The 15914-nt window shown below is 45.4% G+C and overlaps 1 protein-coding gene across 3 annotated transcripts in view; it reads left to right on the top strand.

Annotated features, from left to right (window-relative positions):
- Window positions 1-15914, top strand: part of PIEZO2 (piezo type mechanosensitive ion channel component 2) — a 335172-nt gene that overhangs the window by 223486 nt on the left and 95772 nt on the right. For all 3 annotated transcript variants that reach the window (XM_060170424.1, XM_060170423.1, XM_060170422.1), the window contains exons 8-15: window positions 2831-2993; window positions 5653-5772; window positions 8363-8401; window positions 9331-9469; window positions 10096-10241; window positions 12999-13229; window positions 13899-14022; window positions 15482-15756. In XM_060170424.1, coding sequence (XP_060026407.1) covers window positions 2831-2993; window positions 5653-5772; window positions 8363-8401; window positions 9331-9469; window positions 10096-10241; window positions 12999-13229; window positions 13899-14022; window positions 15482-15756 — 1237 coding nt within the window. The remainder of the gene's footprint in view (window positions 1-2830; window positions 2994-5652; window positions 5773-8362; window positions 8402-9330; window positions 9470-10095; window positions 10242-12998; window positions 13230-13898; window positions 14023-15481; window positions 15757-15914) is intronic.

Here is a 15914-nt window from a genome sequence, read left to right as displayed (position 1 = left end):
ACCATGACTCGGGACCTGTCTCCAGCCGTCCTCTGAGAAGTGGAAGAGGTGTGAGGTCTTAAGATTCGTCCACATGCTTGCACCCGTCCCCACCCCGTCTCCTGTTAGGTTCCGTAAGGAACTGAAGGTCCAGAGACGGTGAGCCGCCCTCCACGTGCATCTGTGTCCGTCACCGCTAGAACTGGGCTAAAGGGATCTTCCAAATGCATAGAAGAGAAGATCTTTATCTTTCTCCCTGTAAATAAGCAATAAATGGAATGCATTTCTCCATAGTCGTGTCCCTGTAACTTCTCAGGCAAAGAGACATTTCTGTGGAGAGATTTAAGATAGTCGTTTTTAAGTTCTTTTAACGATGGATACATTTTAACAATGTAGATATCTTTATTCAGTCAGTTTGGACCAGGACCACTGTGAAGACACTAACGGTTAGTGGGAATCATCATAGAAGGAAGTCTATAAATATCCGATGATGCGTCAATAATGAAATAGATTTTGCTGTCGCCATGGCCACTCCCTGACTCCCCCCCGACCCCAGCCCAGCAGCTCTCAGGATTTCTCTTTTCTCTCACCTACTTATCTACCCTTTTTGGACTGTCCGGACGTCCAGCATTCTTCTGACGACCCCGCCCATCACGCATCCCGGACACCCACAGACAGAAAGGGTCTCTGGAACACCCTGCTCTCACCAGACTCACACATCACAGCGTTACCTTTAGAGTGAGAGTGAGTCCTGGAGGGCGAGGGCTGTGATACCACTTCTCTGTGTGTTGTCAATATCGAGACGCAGTCCTGGATCACGGGAGGTCTGCAATAAGAAGATAAGGAAACGAAGTAATAGTTGGATATTGTCTGGCATCCTAGAATCGTAGTGCCAGAGAGGATGTACAGACTTCCTATCTGGTATAGGAGTTCTCTCTATAGTATCCAGACTCTTTAAAGAGAGAGAGAGAGAGATGTTAGGTCTGACAATATTTGCATAGCCCTGTTAGAAAAACTTCCTTACAGGGCAAAACAGTCTTACATGCTATAGCTTCTACCCTTGTTTGTTAGTCTATACACTGCTGGTACAACACGTAAGCCTGATTGCTCAGTTGGAATGAGCTGTACTATCAACGGGAAGGTGTGGTGTTGATGTAATACAGGGTTTTTTTAAGAGACACTTAATTCAGTGTACAAATAAGTGCGGAAATTACCACTAACATTCTGATGGGGAAAACAGGTATTTTTAAACTGACGAACGGTGAGGTTATTTCTATCGTATGTACCAGGTGTGGGGTGAGAAGAGAGAGGATTTAGTAGCTGAAATCTGTCACTTAGGTTAATCCAAAGACTGTCCAGTTTATCTAATCCTAAATCTAAAAGCTTTCAGTTCTGTGTACTTCATACAAGAAATTTGCATTTTAATGGAGGACTGCAAAACGATTTTTGGAATGTTCCATCATTCTAAGTGGGGCATAACTCTTTTGTTATCAGGAAATTTTTCTCTGTAATGCTAACTACAGAAAAAAGTCTGCCTGGACCTGGGAGAAAAGATCTATGATAAGAGCAAGTTCTAGTCTAACTCTCTTCTGATAAAATCAAAGAAAGTTACTTTCTATGTAGCTTTCTGTAAAATCTGTGCTCAGCAGTTCACTAATACTGCCCTGGCCTCGTGATAATAACAGCAGTAGCTCTGAGAGGTTTTCCAAGTGGAGAGCTCATAGTCCTGGAAAACCTGGAAAATAACAGTCAAGAATGGGATGTAAAAGTTAAAGGAAGTTTGCATGTAAAAGCTACGTACAATAGAAAGATGTAAGACTCACTTAACGTGTAAACGTATCTTTCACTTTGTAGAGTCACTTCTAAGAAAAAACTCACATAAAATGAATTTCTGAATGAATCATATTTACACAATTCCCTATTATATAATCAGAACGTATCTGATTACATAGTAGAACTCAACATTTAAAAAACCTATTTCAGAATTTAACAATTAACGATATATATGTATATATATATATATATTTTTTTTTTTGCGGTACGCGGGCCTCTCACTGTTGTGGCCTCTCCCGTTGCGGAGCACAGGCTCCGGACGCGCAGGCTCAGCGGCCATGGCTCACGGGCCCAGCCGCTCCGCGGCATGTGGGATCTTCCCGGACCGGGACGAACCCGTGTCCCCTGCATCGGCAGGCGGACTCTCAACCACTGCGCCACCAGGGAAGCCCTAATGATATAATTTTAAGGCTGTGAAAAAATCAAATTGCCCATAAATAAAATTCGACAGAAATATGTCTTACAGAAACTCTAGTATACAATATCTGGCTTTTATGGCTGAATCATAGAACTGTGTCCAATTTTAATACTTGCCCAATAATATCAACACTAACTGAATAGCTAGTGCTAGATCCCACCAAAAACAAAGTATGTGCTCATTTAGCTGGACCTAGTAACATGTTACTACATACCTGACACTTCAATAGTGCAGGGTTTTAATAGGGCTGAGTGACAATTCAAACATACATTTCTAATAGGTGTGCAAGGATTTAGTATTAGCTAGATTTTTGAACCAGGGTAAAAACCATCTGGGTAATGCTGGCATGAAATTTATACACACACTAACACACAAGTGTATGATTTTAGGATGCATATATTATGTGTCTATTTTATATATATACACACAGATACTATTTAAAGATGTAGTTATATATACAGAAGAGTAATGAAGTATTTAGAGTGGGATGGATCCACCTAGGACTAGCTATGAACATGTTAAAACCAGCTGTTTGTGTTCTGTTGACTGGACCCAGATCTTTGTTGCATCTGTTTAATATTTTTCTTTGTTTTGAAACAGGTTGTTTGGTATCAAATCAGTCATTCAAACAGACTGTTCCAGCACGTGGAAGATCATAGCAAACCCAGACCTGTCATGGTACCACCATGCCAACCCCATCGTCCTGCTGGTGATGTACTACACGCTGGCCACGCTAATCCGAATCTGGCTACAGGAGCCCCTTGTAAGGATCAAAGGTTTTCATGGTCTTGTCTGCAAAGTAGCCTGGAAACTCCAGGGGAAAGTGTTCGTTCCTATCAACTGCTGGCTAATTAGTACTATATGCCAAAATAACTATAGTGTTCTTATTATAGTATTTTGCTTCTGCCAAGAGTTCTAACTGAATACAGATACTATCAGGACAAAGACCAGCTTCCCTATGTTAGCATCACCCCTGGCTACTCAGATGGTCCGTGGTGAGGGGAGTGGAAGCGTCGTTTTAACTGAGCACTTACTAAATGCCAGGCCACGTGCTAGGTTGTTTACATACATTATCTCATTCAATCCCCTGCATAACTCTCAAGAATAGGTATTGTACCCATCTTAGAGATGAGGAAAACGAGGTTCGAGAGGTAAATCACACATTTACCAAACAGTAAATATCGGATTCAAGCTTACATTTGCCGACAAAGCTAGGGTCTGTATGACGACACACCCTGTTACCACGGCGACTGGAGTTTCCTAAATCTTCTCAGACCTCCAACCTCCGATGGTGCCGTGGGGATGCCCCCGCTCTCGGTGGTACCATAACCCCCGGGGGCCCCACCACGGGGCAGGGCTGAGGACTGGGCTGTTCCCTATGGGATTATTAGTAGCATGTGGCACTTTGGGAACAGGACCAGGGTGGCTTGTGGCCTCTCTCTTTCCCCTTTCTGTGACAGGAAACTCCAGTCTGCTTTTGCTTCCCCTATATGACCCTGAGAAGCTCAGCGGTAAGGCAGCTGATCCGCACACAGGGAGGCAGGTGGTGTAGACGGGGCTGCCGCATCTCACCTCATGGCCACGTGCTGGGGAGCAGAGCTCACATTAGACACCAGCCTGGCGCCTGTGATGCAGTCCCTCCAGCTCGGGGGCCCTGGTGCCCCGCCCGCCTCCCCTCTTTGTCTGCTCATCCAGGCTCCATCCACGCGGTCAGCTGGCTAGGCAACCAGTGTTTATCAAGAGCTAGCGTCTCAGACACTGGCCTGGGGGCTGGGGGCAGAGCGTCGGTGTGAGGGGGCCCCAGGCGTGAGGCCCCGCTCTGGGGGACTATACATTGTACAAGAGGAAAAGCAGCCCCCAAAGATGTGAGCAGGCCCAAGTCGGCACAGTGAAACCCTGAGAGGTGTGTTCCATCCATCCCAGCGGGAGTGCCTCCTGCAGGAAGGGGGTCTGCCCACCTCCCTCCTGTGGGAGGACCACACAGGCCTGCTTGTTTGCAGGGGCCTCATGACTCACCTCTCCCTTGGAGCCAGTGGTGGCAGTGACGTGGTTCCAGAACGCTCTAAGGGCTCCTGGAGAAGCCCAGTTACCTTCTGTTACCTTTTCCTCCGAGTCTCTTCTAAGATACGAGTGCGCCAGTAGAACCCCTTAAAGTGGTCCTGTGCTCGCTTCCGCCACAAACACACAGATGTGGGTGTGTGCGCACATAAAACTGTGCAAAAGAGATTAAAATATCTCACGGAAACTATCTCTGAACAATGTCTTAACCAGCGATGGAAATGACTTTAAGGCCTTCGGGTTCACAGGAGTTCCAGGTGCCCTTGGCTTTCTCCGTGGTGTGTCAGGCAGGAGCTTGTGCCCAGGTGCTGCTGGGCTGTTACAGCCCCTCAGGCCCAGGAGACACTTGGCCTCCTTAGCCACGGGCCCTCTGGGGTGGACAGTCCACATTCCAGGCCACACAGTTCACAGCAGGTCACAAACCACAGCGTCTGCGGGGGTGTGTGGAGAACAGGGCCTAATCCACAACAGCATCGACCCTCGGGGTCTGTATTTTAAGTGGGGCTGGGACACGGGACTTTCTCACTGAGGTGCTGATGCAGGGCAGGTGCCTGGTTCTATCATGGCTCCAGGTGGCCTGGCACATTTCATGGAAAACATGAGTTCTGTGGTAAAAGTCTACGGTATATGTTTGAGAAAGAGAGCGAGAAGCCGGTGTCTGGAGGTGAATGTAACACACGGGCTCCCGGGGCATCTGGTGCTCCCCGTGGGTGCTCTGTGTGCACTGGGCCCCGGGAATTGGGCAGTGGCACTACGTGCCCTCCCTCTGCCCCCATATCAACATGTGTTAGTGCCCTTTTACGGGGCATCTTTGTTGGGAACCATCCTCAACCACCAAGTGCGTTCTGATCCTTTTTTTCTCTCTATCAACTCTCCTGGACCAACTGTCTGATTCAGGCCAAGGTCCCATTAGGCAAGGCAGCTGTGTTATGCATCAACTCTCTTTTTGCTTAATATCGAGTGTAAGCTCTAGATGACTCTGCTTTTAGTAAATGTCTTCTTCATTAAAGATTCCCGTGGCTGAGTTCCACAGTCAGGTGTGACTTTGGTGAACCCAGCCCAGCCCCTTCCTCCTGCAGGTTAGAATACACACAGGAGGCTCGGTGACGTAACGTGAGCGCCTGTTCCTGTATTTCATGGGGCTTAGCAGGGATCAGGAACAAGCGACACTGCTGTGCTTCACGTTTACAGGGTGGCATTTTGGCCATCTTTGAAAGTGTCTGGATAAAAGCCCATGTAGTATACGCGTTACTTTACAAAATCATCACATGGGGGTAGAGATGGGCAGCTGTGTCTGGTCTCCCAGGCCGCTGAGGGGCTGCTCCGGGGAGCAGGGCTGTCCTGTGGGTTATTCTGTGTCTCAGGTGCAGGAAGAGAGGACCAAGGAAGAGGACAGAGCCCTGGCCTGCAGCCCCGTCCCCGTCACAGCCGAGAGGAGGCGGAGCCTGTGGTACGCGACCCACTACCCCACGGATGAGAGAAAAGTAAGCCGCAAGGAAAGGGGTTTCTCGTTTATTTTGCTGCTTTTTATTATATTGCTGAATTCAGGTCATGTGAGTCCACCTGCAAACCCAGATTGCTCAGTTTACGGGAGCAGTTTGATGAGGAAGTCTTAGTGCCCAACATCCGTTCAGAGAAGGGAACCCAGTGCTTCGAAAGGAAACCCCGGGCTCCATCAGACCCAGACTTATAGTTCAGTGCTTCTCCCTGAAGTCTCTTAACCCTAGAAAGAGAGTGTTCTTAATTTAAAAAAATAATTTTGTATTCAAAACAAACAAAAAACAACAAAGCGACCCCTTGGCCCTGGGCGGTAACAGCTTGGGTGGTGGGATGCACTGCGGAGAGTAATTCCCTGTGTCGGGGTGGGGGCTGCAGTGACGATGACTGCTCACACGGCCTTCGGGACACCGGCCAGTCTGTGTGGACGTGAAGAGCCCCAGCCTCTCGCTGTGCCGGGGCCGCAGTGTGGATGCCAGGGACGGGAGCACAGCTGTGTGATTCTTCATCTTTTCACCATTTGTTCACTATTTTCAACACAACCCAGCCACTGACTTGTTAAAATGGCCCATTTGCAATGTGGTGAAGACAGATACAATTCTCAGACGGGGTCAGCACTTTGCTTCCCAGCACGTCTGGGAATCGAGGAGCAGATTCTCTGATTGACTTGGTGGAAGAGTTTCTCTAAGACACGTGGTCCTAGTTGATGCCTGACTGTCATGGACTGAGAGACAGGGAAACAATGAATGAACTTCTCAGGGAGCTGGCAGCCACGTGGAACAGACGTGGTGCCCGGAGACCTCTGGGGTTTCCGGGGGCCCTTTCCTCCCATCACACGTGTCAGACTGTCCTGCCATGTCACTAAGCCAGAGAGACAGCACAGCAGTTTCCAAAATGAGGTCTGTGGGCCATCCCTGGGGATTCCTGGGACCCTTGCCAGGATCCACAGGCTCGAAACTATTTTTGTAATAATACTTAAGACATTCGCCTTTGGACTATGTTGACAATTGCTCTGATGGTACAAAAGCACCAACCAAGGCAGCAGCACGAACCCCCGCGGCCGTGGTCGTGTCCTTGGAAAACAAAGCAGAAAGGCCAGTTCCACTTAAGAATATTCTTGATGAACCAGGAACAGTCATTGCTTTTCTGAAATCTCAACCTTGAGGCACATACCTTTTTGATATTCTGAGTGACACAAGGGGAGGTCCCCCTGAAGTGCCGACCCCTCAAGGAGGAGAAGCACTTGGCAGGTGAGTGGCCCAGGTCGACGTGCAAGAACAGCTGACAGACAGTTGGGGTGGCTCAGGTATGGACATTCAGCAGTTACTGGAAAGTGAATGGAGTGGTCCATCGCTTCAAGGCAAACAACTGACAGCATTTGTTGCCAGTGATAAAATGAGAACTTTTAGTGAAAATTAGAATATTGGAAGACTCGGATTTTGTGCAGTACAGCGTGTCAGTATTCAGCGGAGCTGTCTAATCCCTAAAGCACATCACCAGCACGTGTGGTCACAACGTGTGTGTAGGTAGAGGACCCGGTCCGGGTGCAGGATCCTCCAGGGGCTTTACTGATTCCACACACAGCTCACCTTCGGTTACTTCCCCATCTTGAGTTTGGGAGAGGGTCCAAGGAGAGGATCCACAGTCTGGATGGACTCCTGAGATACTTCTTTCTTTTCCAACTGCATCGCTGGGTGAAGCCAGAGTTCCTTTAACTACTTCAACCAAAACAGTACCTCACAGCAGATTGAATGTGCAAACAGACATGAGAACCCAGACATTAAAGATACTCAAAAGTGTAAAACAACACCACTCTTTTCATTATTTTTTAAAAATACAGCTATTTGAATAAAATTATTTATGTGAACAAGTTTTTTTCCAATTTTTAATGAATTAACAAGTGAATAGTTTTAATGCCTCCATTTTAATTTCTAGCACAATAGATACTGATGGATAGGACCTGCATAAATAAAAAGTCTTTGGGACCTTCAGTGATTTTTAAGAAAGTGAATGAGTTCTGACCCAAAAAAGTGGGAGCACCTTTAGCTCAGCAGTTACTTGTTACTGGGGGGAGCCCCAAACCCCTAGCGTTAATAGAGCTAAAAGGCATAATTGTGTCATAATTCTTTTGTTGCAGACAAAACACAAATCTTAATCCCAGCCCGCACTGCACATCAAATTTTCTTTATTATGAAACTTCAATTTCTTGAAAAGTCAATACTTTCAGAATTCTGCAGACGTCTCAAAGGGTCCTAGGACTATAAAACCAAGCAGCTAATTCTATTAGAACAAAACACTTGAAAAAACGTAATCAGCTCTTTTGTAGTCATGTGGTTAATGAGTGCTTACTGACTGTCGTGATTAAAAGTTAACATCGGAAACTGGAAAGGGTTATAAAAACAGCACCCTCCAGCTGCGTTATTCATGCCTTTGTATTTTGCATGGCAATTTTAACACACTAGCATGCAGCTAGCTGAAGGGATGGGTATGTGTGTAGTACAACTTTATCGCTGTGTATAAACATCATGATGCTTTCTGCTCACATATTAACGTGCTGTCCTGCATTGCTTTTTGCAGCTTTTATCCATGACTCAAGATGACTACAAACCATCTGATGTTAGTATATCTTTAGAATCCTCATTTTTGCGCATGTCAGTGATGTAAAAGGGACATAAATGGAATTAGCCCCTCTGAGTGTATTTTAGTGGTCTATAAAATTTCCATACGTTTTAAAATAATTTTTTTGCAGAAATTGTATCTGGTTTATTGCTGTTAAAACACTGACTCATAAAACATGAGCTCGCGTATAAACATATAAAATGTTTTTAAACTTTTAAAAAGCCACAGTGGAGGGTTTGCCTGTTCCATGATTTGAATAAGAAGTCTTGCATGTCCATGGACACACACATGTATGTGTGTGTGTATATGTTTATATGTATATGCATAAATGAAAAATTGTAAAGCTAAAGAGAGAAAAAAAGCAGGAAATTGTATTTAGTGTACAGAGTGCTGCAACATGGGAATTGCAAGCTGCAGCATCAGGTAGAGACCTGTGGGGTTGCTGTCTAACCTGAGAATTTGCTAAGTCCTGGGAGCCGCGCAGGGTGTGGGGCAGGCAGGGGGGCCCGGGCAGTGCTCGGGCTGCAGGCCGGGACCCAGGCGAGTCTGGAGTTCCTGTAGCTGGAGGATGGCTGGGGGGAGGGGCCGTGAGCTGAGGCTGGAGAGGAGACAAGAGCAGGTCCTGAAGCCTCAAGAGCCTTTCCAGGCTTCACACTTCATAGCGAGGATGGAGAGGGGGGCACGGCCTGGGGTGCAGCAGAGGTGGGCAAGGTCAGGTTTACCTTGTCCTGTGATGGCTCTGTGGGATGTAGGTTTGGAGGGGGTGAGCAAGACTGTCTTGCTAGTGGGCATCACTGCCGACAGTGCTCGGCCCCCCATCGGCTCTGCACCATCCCGTGTGCCCACCTACCAGAAGGGAAGGAGGCAGGTCCGCACTGGGAACCAGAGCTGCCGTCACAACTGCTTTTGCCCCGCCTCCCCGGCAGGGCCTGTTGGTGACTGTGAATGGCAACCCTGTGGATTACCACACCATCCACCCCAGCCTTCCCCTGGAGAATGGCCCCGCCAAGGCCGACCTGTACTCCACCCCACAGTACCGCTGGGAGCCCGCCGCCGACTCCCCGGGTAAGGAGCCGGGATCTGTCTTTGGTTTATCCTCCCGCAGGAGCTCTGAATCTGTCTTTGGTTTATCCTCCCGCAGGAGCTCTGAATCTGTCTGTCTTTGATTTATCCTTCATTGGATTTGGTTCTTTCTCCTTTTTTTTTCTAGTAGAGGTTGCTTCCTTCCGTGGTCAGTCTGATGAAGCTCATTTCCTTAACTTCTGCCTAGACTTTGCCCCTCCATCTTGCTCTGTGTGTTCTGTCCTTGGGTACAAAATAAGTGGCCTAATTGGGGTAAACTTTGAAAAATAAAAGGTAAAAAATTATTTTAAACAAGTCAACTTGTTTCTAGTGTTAAGACTATGTGCATATGTGTGTTTTACTCTTTCTGTAATTTGATGGCATTATCACGGCCAATAGTTTTGCTCGTTAGTGGATGATGTCTTCAGAAAGAGCTCTTTTCGTCTCATAAAAAAACCAAGAGCCCCAAAACTTGGATGAGGCCTTTCTCCCTTTTCTCTCAGTTTATTGTGTTGAAAGAAGCTGCCTGTTACTGTAGATGACAAATACGTGCTCTGTACTGCTTGGGACGTTTATGTGAAATTCACATATTTGCATAGATTTTTATATAAAATAATCTGTCCCTCTAGAAAAGAAGGAGGGAGAAGATGGGAATGAAGAATTTGAGGAGGAGAAGGCCTATGAGGAGGAAAGGAGTGTCAAAGTCCATGCCATGGTCTCTGTGTTCCAGTTCATCATGAAGCAGAGTTACATCTGTGCCCTTATCGCTATGATGGTGCGTGCCTACGAGAACCCTTAACTTCTGCCTGGATTCTGCCCCTATATCTTGCTCTGTGTCCTGTCCTTGGGCACAGAATTAGTGCTGGAGGGATGGACGGTGCTTGCACCCCGCCGGCTCCAAGCCCCACCACCTCCTTCCGCCAGCACTGATGTCTTCATCTTTCCAATGTCTTGGCAGAGAATGGTCGCTTATGGTAATTTCTCATGGGCCCTTTATATTATAAATTTCAAAGCCATGTCCTCTGTGCTAGCTAGCCTCCTCCTAAATACTCATACCTTTCTCTCAAATTAGCCTAAGTCAGACTGTCCCCTATTTTGCCGATTTTAAAGGACATATGGGTAGTTTTTCTAAGTGGCATTGAAGGTGTTCACGATTAACAAAGGCCACTTTTATTTCTTTCAGATAATGAGGGTTATAGTCACAGCTTGTCTTAGATTTGAGACTTTATTCCATTTGAGCTGCAGCAAATGTTTACCGATCTAAGCGTCAAGCGCCGAGTCCCCGAGGGCTGCTTCTGGTTGTGAGCTCTCAGTTTACCTGCGTTTCTGCTCACCGCTAGGAACATGCTCCATCCCCAGCATCAGAGCTTCAGAGATCGTCCTTGGGACCAGAGACAGGATAGAAAAGAAGGCCAATTTCTGCTCTTCCTAAAAACGAATTTTACTGGGAAAGCTAATTTATTTTGAGAAACTTATTTCACACAAAAGTCTTCAAATTTTGTGGCCAGTAGTGAGATCCCATGGACACAGTAAATGATAAAAAAAGAAAATATTCTATAATTCTAGGGAAAAAAATCACCTAAAGACAGTTTCCCTAGGCTCTCAGTCCAGAGGTCTCCTGAGAAAACCTGTTTGCACGTCAGCTTCAGCTTCTGCAAGGACCATGGCCATTGAGAGCATTGGGAACAGAAAGCTCCTCGAAATTAAAGATGGCTCTTTTGGGGACTGCAAACTCTGTTCTCTAAATAATATGAATTCTGTGCTCTCTGGGTACTTTTTGACACTTTAAAGGTCAATCCCTAATTTACACTACAGCAAAACTATTTGAAAACATCAAATAATTCAGATTCTGAACTCAAAAGAGTATACGTTTCTTTTTCTGTCTCTAAAAAGAAGCCAGAGAAGTTGGTTTCTTTATGTAAAGAAATAGAGCTTAAAAAAAAGAAAAACTTGAAATACACATTCAGTTCCTCAGTAGAAAAGAAATCTATTGTAAAAACAACGCAGGAGAGCAGATCTCTTGTTAAAGACGTGCTCTTGTCTGGTGCCATTTCAGTTGTTTTCATGGAGCCACAATATTAATGCTTTAAAAGTGCCTGTCTTCCGTGGAAGTTCCCCCGTGGCAGCAGACTTTTAATCACAGACAGAAAGGAGCACGGTCTGTTAGAACGATAGATGTCTTCGTTCAAAAACACAAAGAGCGGAATCCTCACAATTTCTTTTTCTCCCTCTTTCACCCGAACAAGGATAATGTACAGGGGGAAAAATACGCTGGAATTATAATATCTGCGAAGATTACTTTCTTGGGTCCTCCACAAAAAAATGGCCAGGTCAGATCTGAATTTCATCCTGGGATAAAGGCATTAAATATTACCGACCTTTGATAACACTATTTCCAAGGAATACTATCTTCATGAAAATAATTCAGACTTGGTAATAGTTGTCAGTCACTCACTTAATTTTACTAAAAGCAATTTTAATTTCCAGTTTATAATTACCATATGTTTTAACCAACAGTTTTAAATAACTCTACGTTTAAAAAGCTAGCTCTGCTTTCGGACAGATTTGCACATTGCTGCAAGGAAGTATTTGTTTGTTCTGTGCTGACTTTATTCATTTATCTTATTTATCTCAATACTTATCTGCTTTCCAGAAGCAAAACAGACTTGTAAAACATTTCAGACTTTACGAATAACTCTTGGTAATTCGTGATACTCAAGAATATGACTGATTTCAATTAGCTCCAAATAACAGCTAGAAAATATTTTTAAAGACCTTTTCACAGAAATTTGGTATCCGAGATTATGGTATGAGAGGATAGATTTACTGAAGTTAATGGTTCTCATGAGCCTGATTTTCTAGAATGTTCCAGCAGCTGCCCTTTGAGATATCTTCTGGACCTGTGGGAGTTTGGTGTGAGTGGAAGATGTCTTGCCTCTTGCAGGGCAGAAGGGGAGGCCGGCCTCTCCATTAACCTGGCTTTACTGTTTGCGGTGTGCGGACACCTAACACTCTACCTCCTCCTGGAGATTCCCTGGTTCCTATCATGTCTGTCTTCCCGGCGGGTCTGCTAAGGGTGACCCCTGAAGCCAGCTTGTGTGCTGACCCTGTGGTCCCTGCAGCTTCTGTTTCTGAGCCCAGCTTGGCCACACTCACCCAGCACCCTGAAAAAATAGCCGACCCCAAGCTGGTTTGGAAGAATAAAGGAGAAAGCAGGTTGCTTCTCATTCTGCAAAGCAGGGTGGAAAGGAAGACATTCGGGGCTGGAGGGCAAAGGACGTGGAGTGAAGCCCCCTGCCCGACCCTCTTCCTTCCAGGAAGTCGAGGGCAAGTGCTAGCTCACAGAGGCAGCCTTTCTCCTCGCTGTGTCCCCTGCCGCAGCTGGGATGTCCCTCCATGATTTCACCACAACACCCTCCCTCCATAGTGTGAATGTTACTGACCTTCACCTGCTAGATAACGTCTAACTTAGCAGGGTGGGGCCTGTATGTTGTATTGACCGTCACCGTTTTCTCCTCCTTCCTTCCTGGAGGCGTGGAGCATCACGTACCACAGCTGGCTGACGTTCGTGCTGCTGATCTGGTCCTGCACTCTTTGGATGATTCGCAACAGAAGGAAATATGCCATGATCAGCTCTCCATTCATGGTTGTCTACGGAAATCTCCTGCTCATATTACAGTACATATGGAGTTTTGAACTCCCTGAAATTAAAAAGGTCCCGGGATTTTTAGAAAAGAAAGAGCCAGGGGAACTTGCCTCAAAGGTAAGTGAACAGCAAAGCAAGAAAACAAAGCATTCAGACAAAACCACGGTAATCAAAACAAACACATCCAAGCAAAAAAGTACAAAAACACGTTCCAAATATTTGCTGCTGCTTGAAATCATAATGTTTTTCCTAGCCCGCAGGAAAATGTTAATATAAACGTGTGGGCACTTAGAACAATTCCCCCTTCAGCTTTGGGAGAAGAATGGGAATATTAAGGGGTTCTATTTGCTGGCAAGAAATGTTCTTCTTTCCCATCTGTGGAATTCTTCAAAATAAGGACCACTGCAGAAGCAACAGGGATCATGGAGAAATACATCATCTTCTGATTCTTGTGCTGATGTCAGGGAAGGACAGGAAGTCAAGGACTAGCACCTTGAAGGGGACCACTGGTCCAAGTTGGTTTCCAGCCCAGATTGTCCTGTGCATCTTCCCGGGGCATCCCAGGCATGAATGCACCCTGGCACTGGACGGCATGCCAGCGTCCTCGGGAAAAGAGACTTAAAAGCCAGTGACTTTCAGCTGAAATCAAGTGGGTGCCTGACTCTATCTCAAGTGGAAAGGTTCATGTAATTGCTCCCACCGAAATGCAGAGAAGGCGTAGTAGTTGTTGAAATAGGCTTATGCTTCAAAGGCTTGATGCTCGTGTTCCTAATTCTCTCCTTTCAGATCCTTTTCACCATTACGTTTTGGCTGTTGCTGAGACAGCACCTCACAGAGCAAAAAGCTCTCCGAGAAAAGGAAGCTCTTCTGTCTGAGGTCAAAATCGGAAGTCAGGAAAATGAAGAAAAAGGTAATTAGTGCGTGAGGTGTGTGACGGGAGGAAGGGCCCCCGAGGACATCCAGGGGGCTCTGCTCCAGACCAGAGGGAGGCCAGGTGTAGACGTGAGCAGATAAATGACCGTGTCCCGGGGCTAAGTCCCCGTCCACAGGAGCTTCAGAGACCCTGTGTCATTTGATCCTCACAAAAGTGACTCCCACTTCAGGGAAGAGAAACTGAAGCTCAGGGAAGTGCACTGGGTTCTCCACGGTCACATTTACTGAGTGTTAGTACCAAGAAAGTGACTCAAATCTTCCAAATATGAATCCTCTTCTTTTCAAAGACGAATATACCACAAAGTCAAAAATAGAATCTGATGTTTTGATGATCGATCACCTCTGTAGTTTTAGACCTGCTATATGGGTAAAATGAGAGCCTCTCACTCCCTACCTGCCTGGATGTACCAATAAATATCATTTAATGTTAGTAGAACGGCTTGGAGACCACTAGTGATGTGTGTAGCCTTGTCTGAAAAGGATGCCATAAAGGTTCACAGAGGTTGGGCTGGTAACCTTAAGACTAACCCGGTAAGGAGGAGAAAACCAACACACACCAACTCATCCTTTTCTTATAGTTTCTCGTTTAGACCTAACCATGGACTTACTTTTCAGCAACAAAAGTCTGTAAGATTTGAATCTTGACTCTTTGACTTTGGATGTGTCTGTTAATAGAGTGATTAAATTCACCAGTTACTTTATATAAAGAATAGTTCATTTAAGATCAGCAGTTGCTCTGACCTCTCACCTCACTTGCATTCCCCTCACTCTGTGGATCTCCTGGTCATTTGAATACATTATTTAGATGTATTTAATAGGTTGCCTTAGTAACACAAAAATGAGTTATATATTAGCATATTTTAAAGTAAGACCAAATATAAGCTTTGCATTGCAGTGCATAAAACTATTTTAAACTTCGGTAAATTACAATTATTCTTCAATTCTAATTTAAATTAAATGATATTTGGCTTTAACTCTTACTTTCTTAGTTCTCTAAAAGCATACTTTTGGTTAAGATTATTACCATTAATCCAAATCCAGTAAAATACTGCTAGGATTGTCTGGAGTCATGTTAACAGTTGGAATTTGAAGTTGTCATAGTAGTTTTTATTTGTGTTATTGTTGCCTATGTATTTTTCCTCAATCCTGCAATAGTTACAGCAGGATATTACAAGTGGAATAGGTGTTATAAAAAGATGAGTATAAAAGTATTACCAAATGTATTTCTTTAAAAATATATTTCAAGAAGTTTAGGAAAATGGACTATAATTAGTTCCATAAATTCTGCCTTGTTTATTAGAACCATCTAAAATTATTTAATTCACATGGTAATGCATGAAATGCGTGCGCTGTGTGGCACTCCCATCACACCGGTCAGAGTGTGGTTCTGGTCCGGGGACCAGCTCCATTGAACAGCATGGTCTTCTCTTTTGAAGATGACGAACAGGACATACAGGTGGATGGGGAGGCCCAGGAGAAGAAGGAAGAAGAGGAGGCAAAGGAGGAGAAGCAGGAGCAGAAGAAGGAGGAGGATGATGACAACGAGCAGGACATCATGAAGGTGCTGGGTAACCTGGTGGTGGCCTTGTTCATCAAGTACTGGATCTACGTCTGTGGAGGCATGTTCTTCTTCGTCAGCTTCGAGGGCAAAATCGTGATGTACAAGATCATCTACATGGTGCTCTTCCTGTTCTGTGTGGCCCTGTATCAGGTGGGTACACAGCTGTCCCTGTTTTTCAATCCTCACATCTGTCCAGGAACGTACGTGAGCTTCTTTCGACAAGACTCTAAGTTACTGTGACCTCGTGAAAACATTGTGTAAAGGGATCGATGAGATTCAGACATTACACACTAGGAATCCTCAAATGA

Source organism: Lagenorhynchus albirostris, chromosome 14, assembly GCF_949774975.1.
Source record: "Lagenorhynchus albirostris chromosome 14, mLagAlb1.1, whole genome shotgun sequence".
Classification (NCBI taxonomy): domain Eukaryota; kingdom Metazoa; phylum Chordata; class Mammalia; order Artiodactyla; family Delphinidae; genus Lagenorhynchus; species Lagenorhynchus albirostris.
This window is presented reverse-complemented; position numbering and strand designations above follow the sequence as displayed.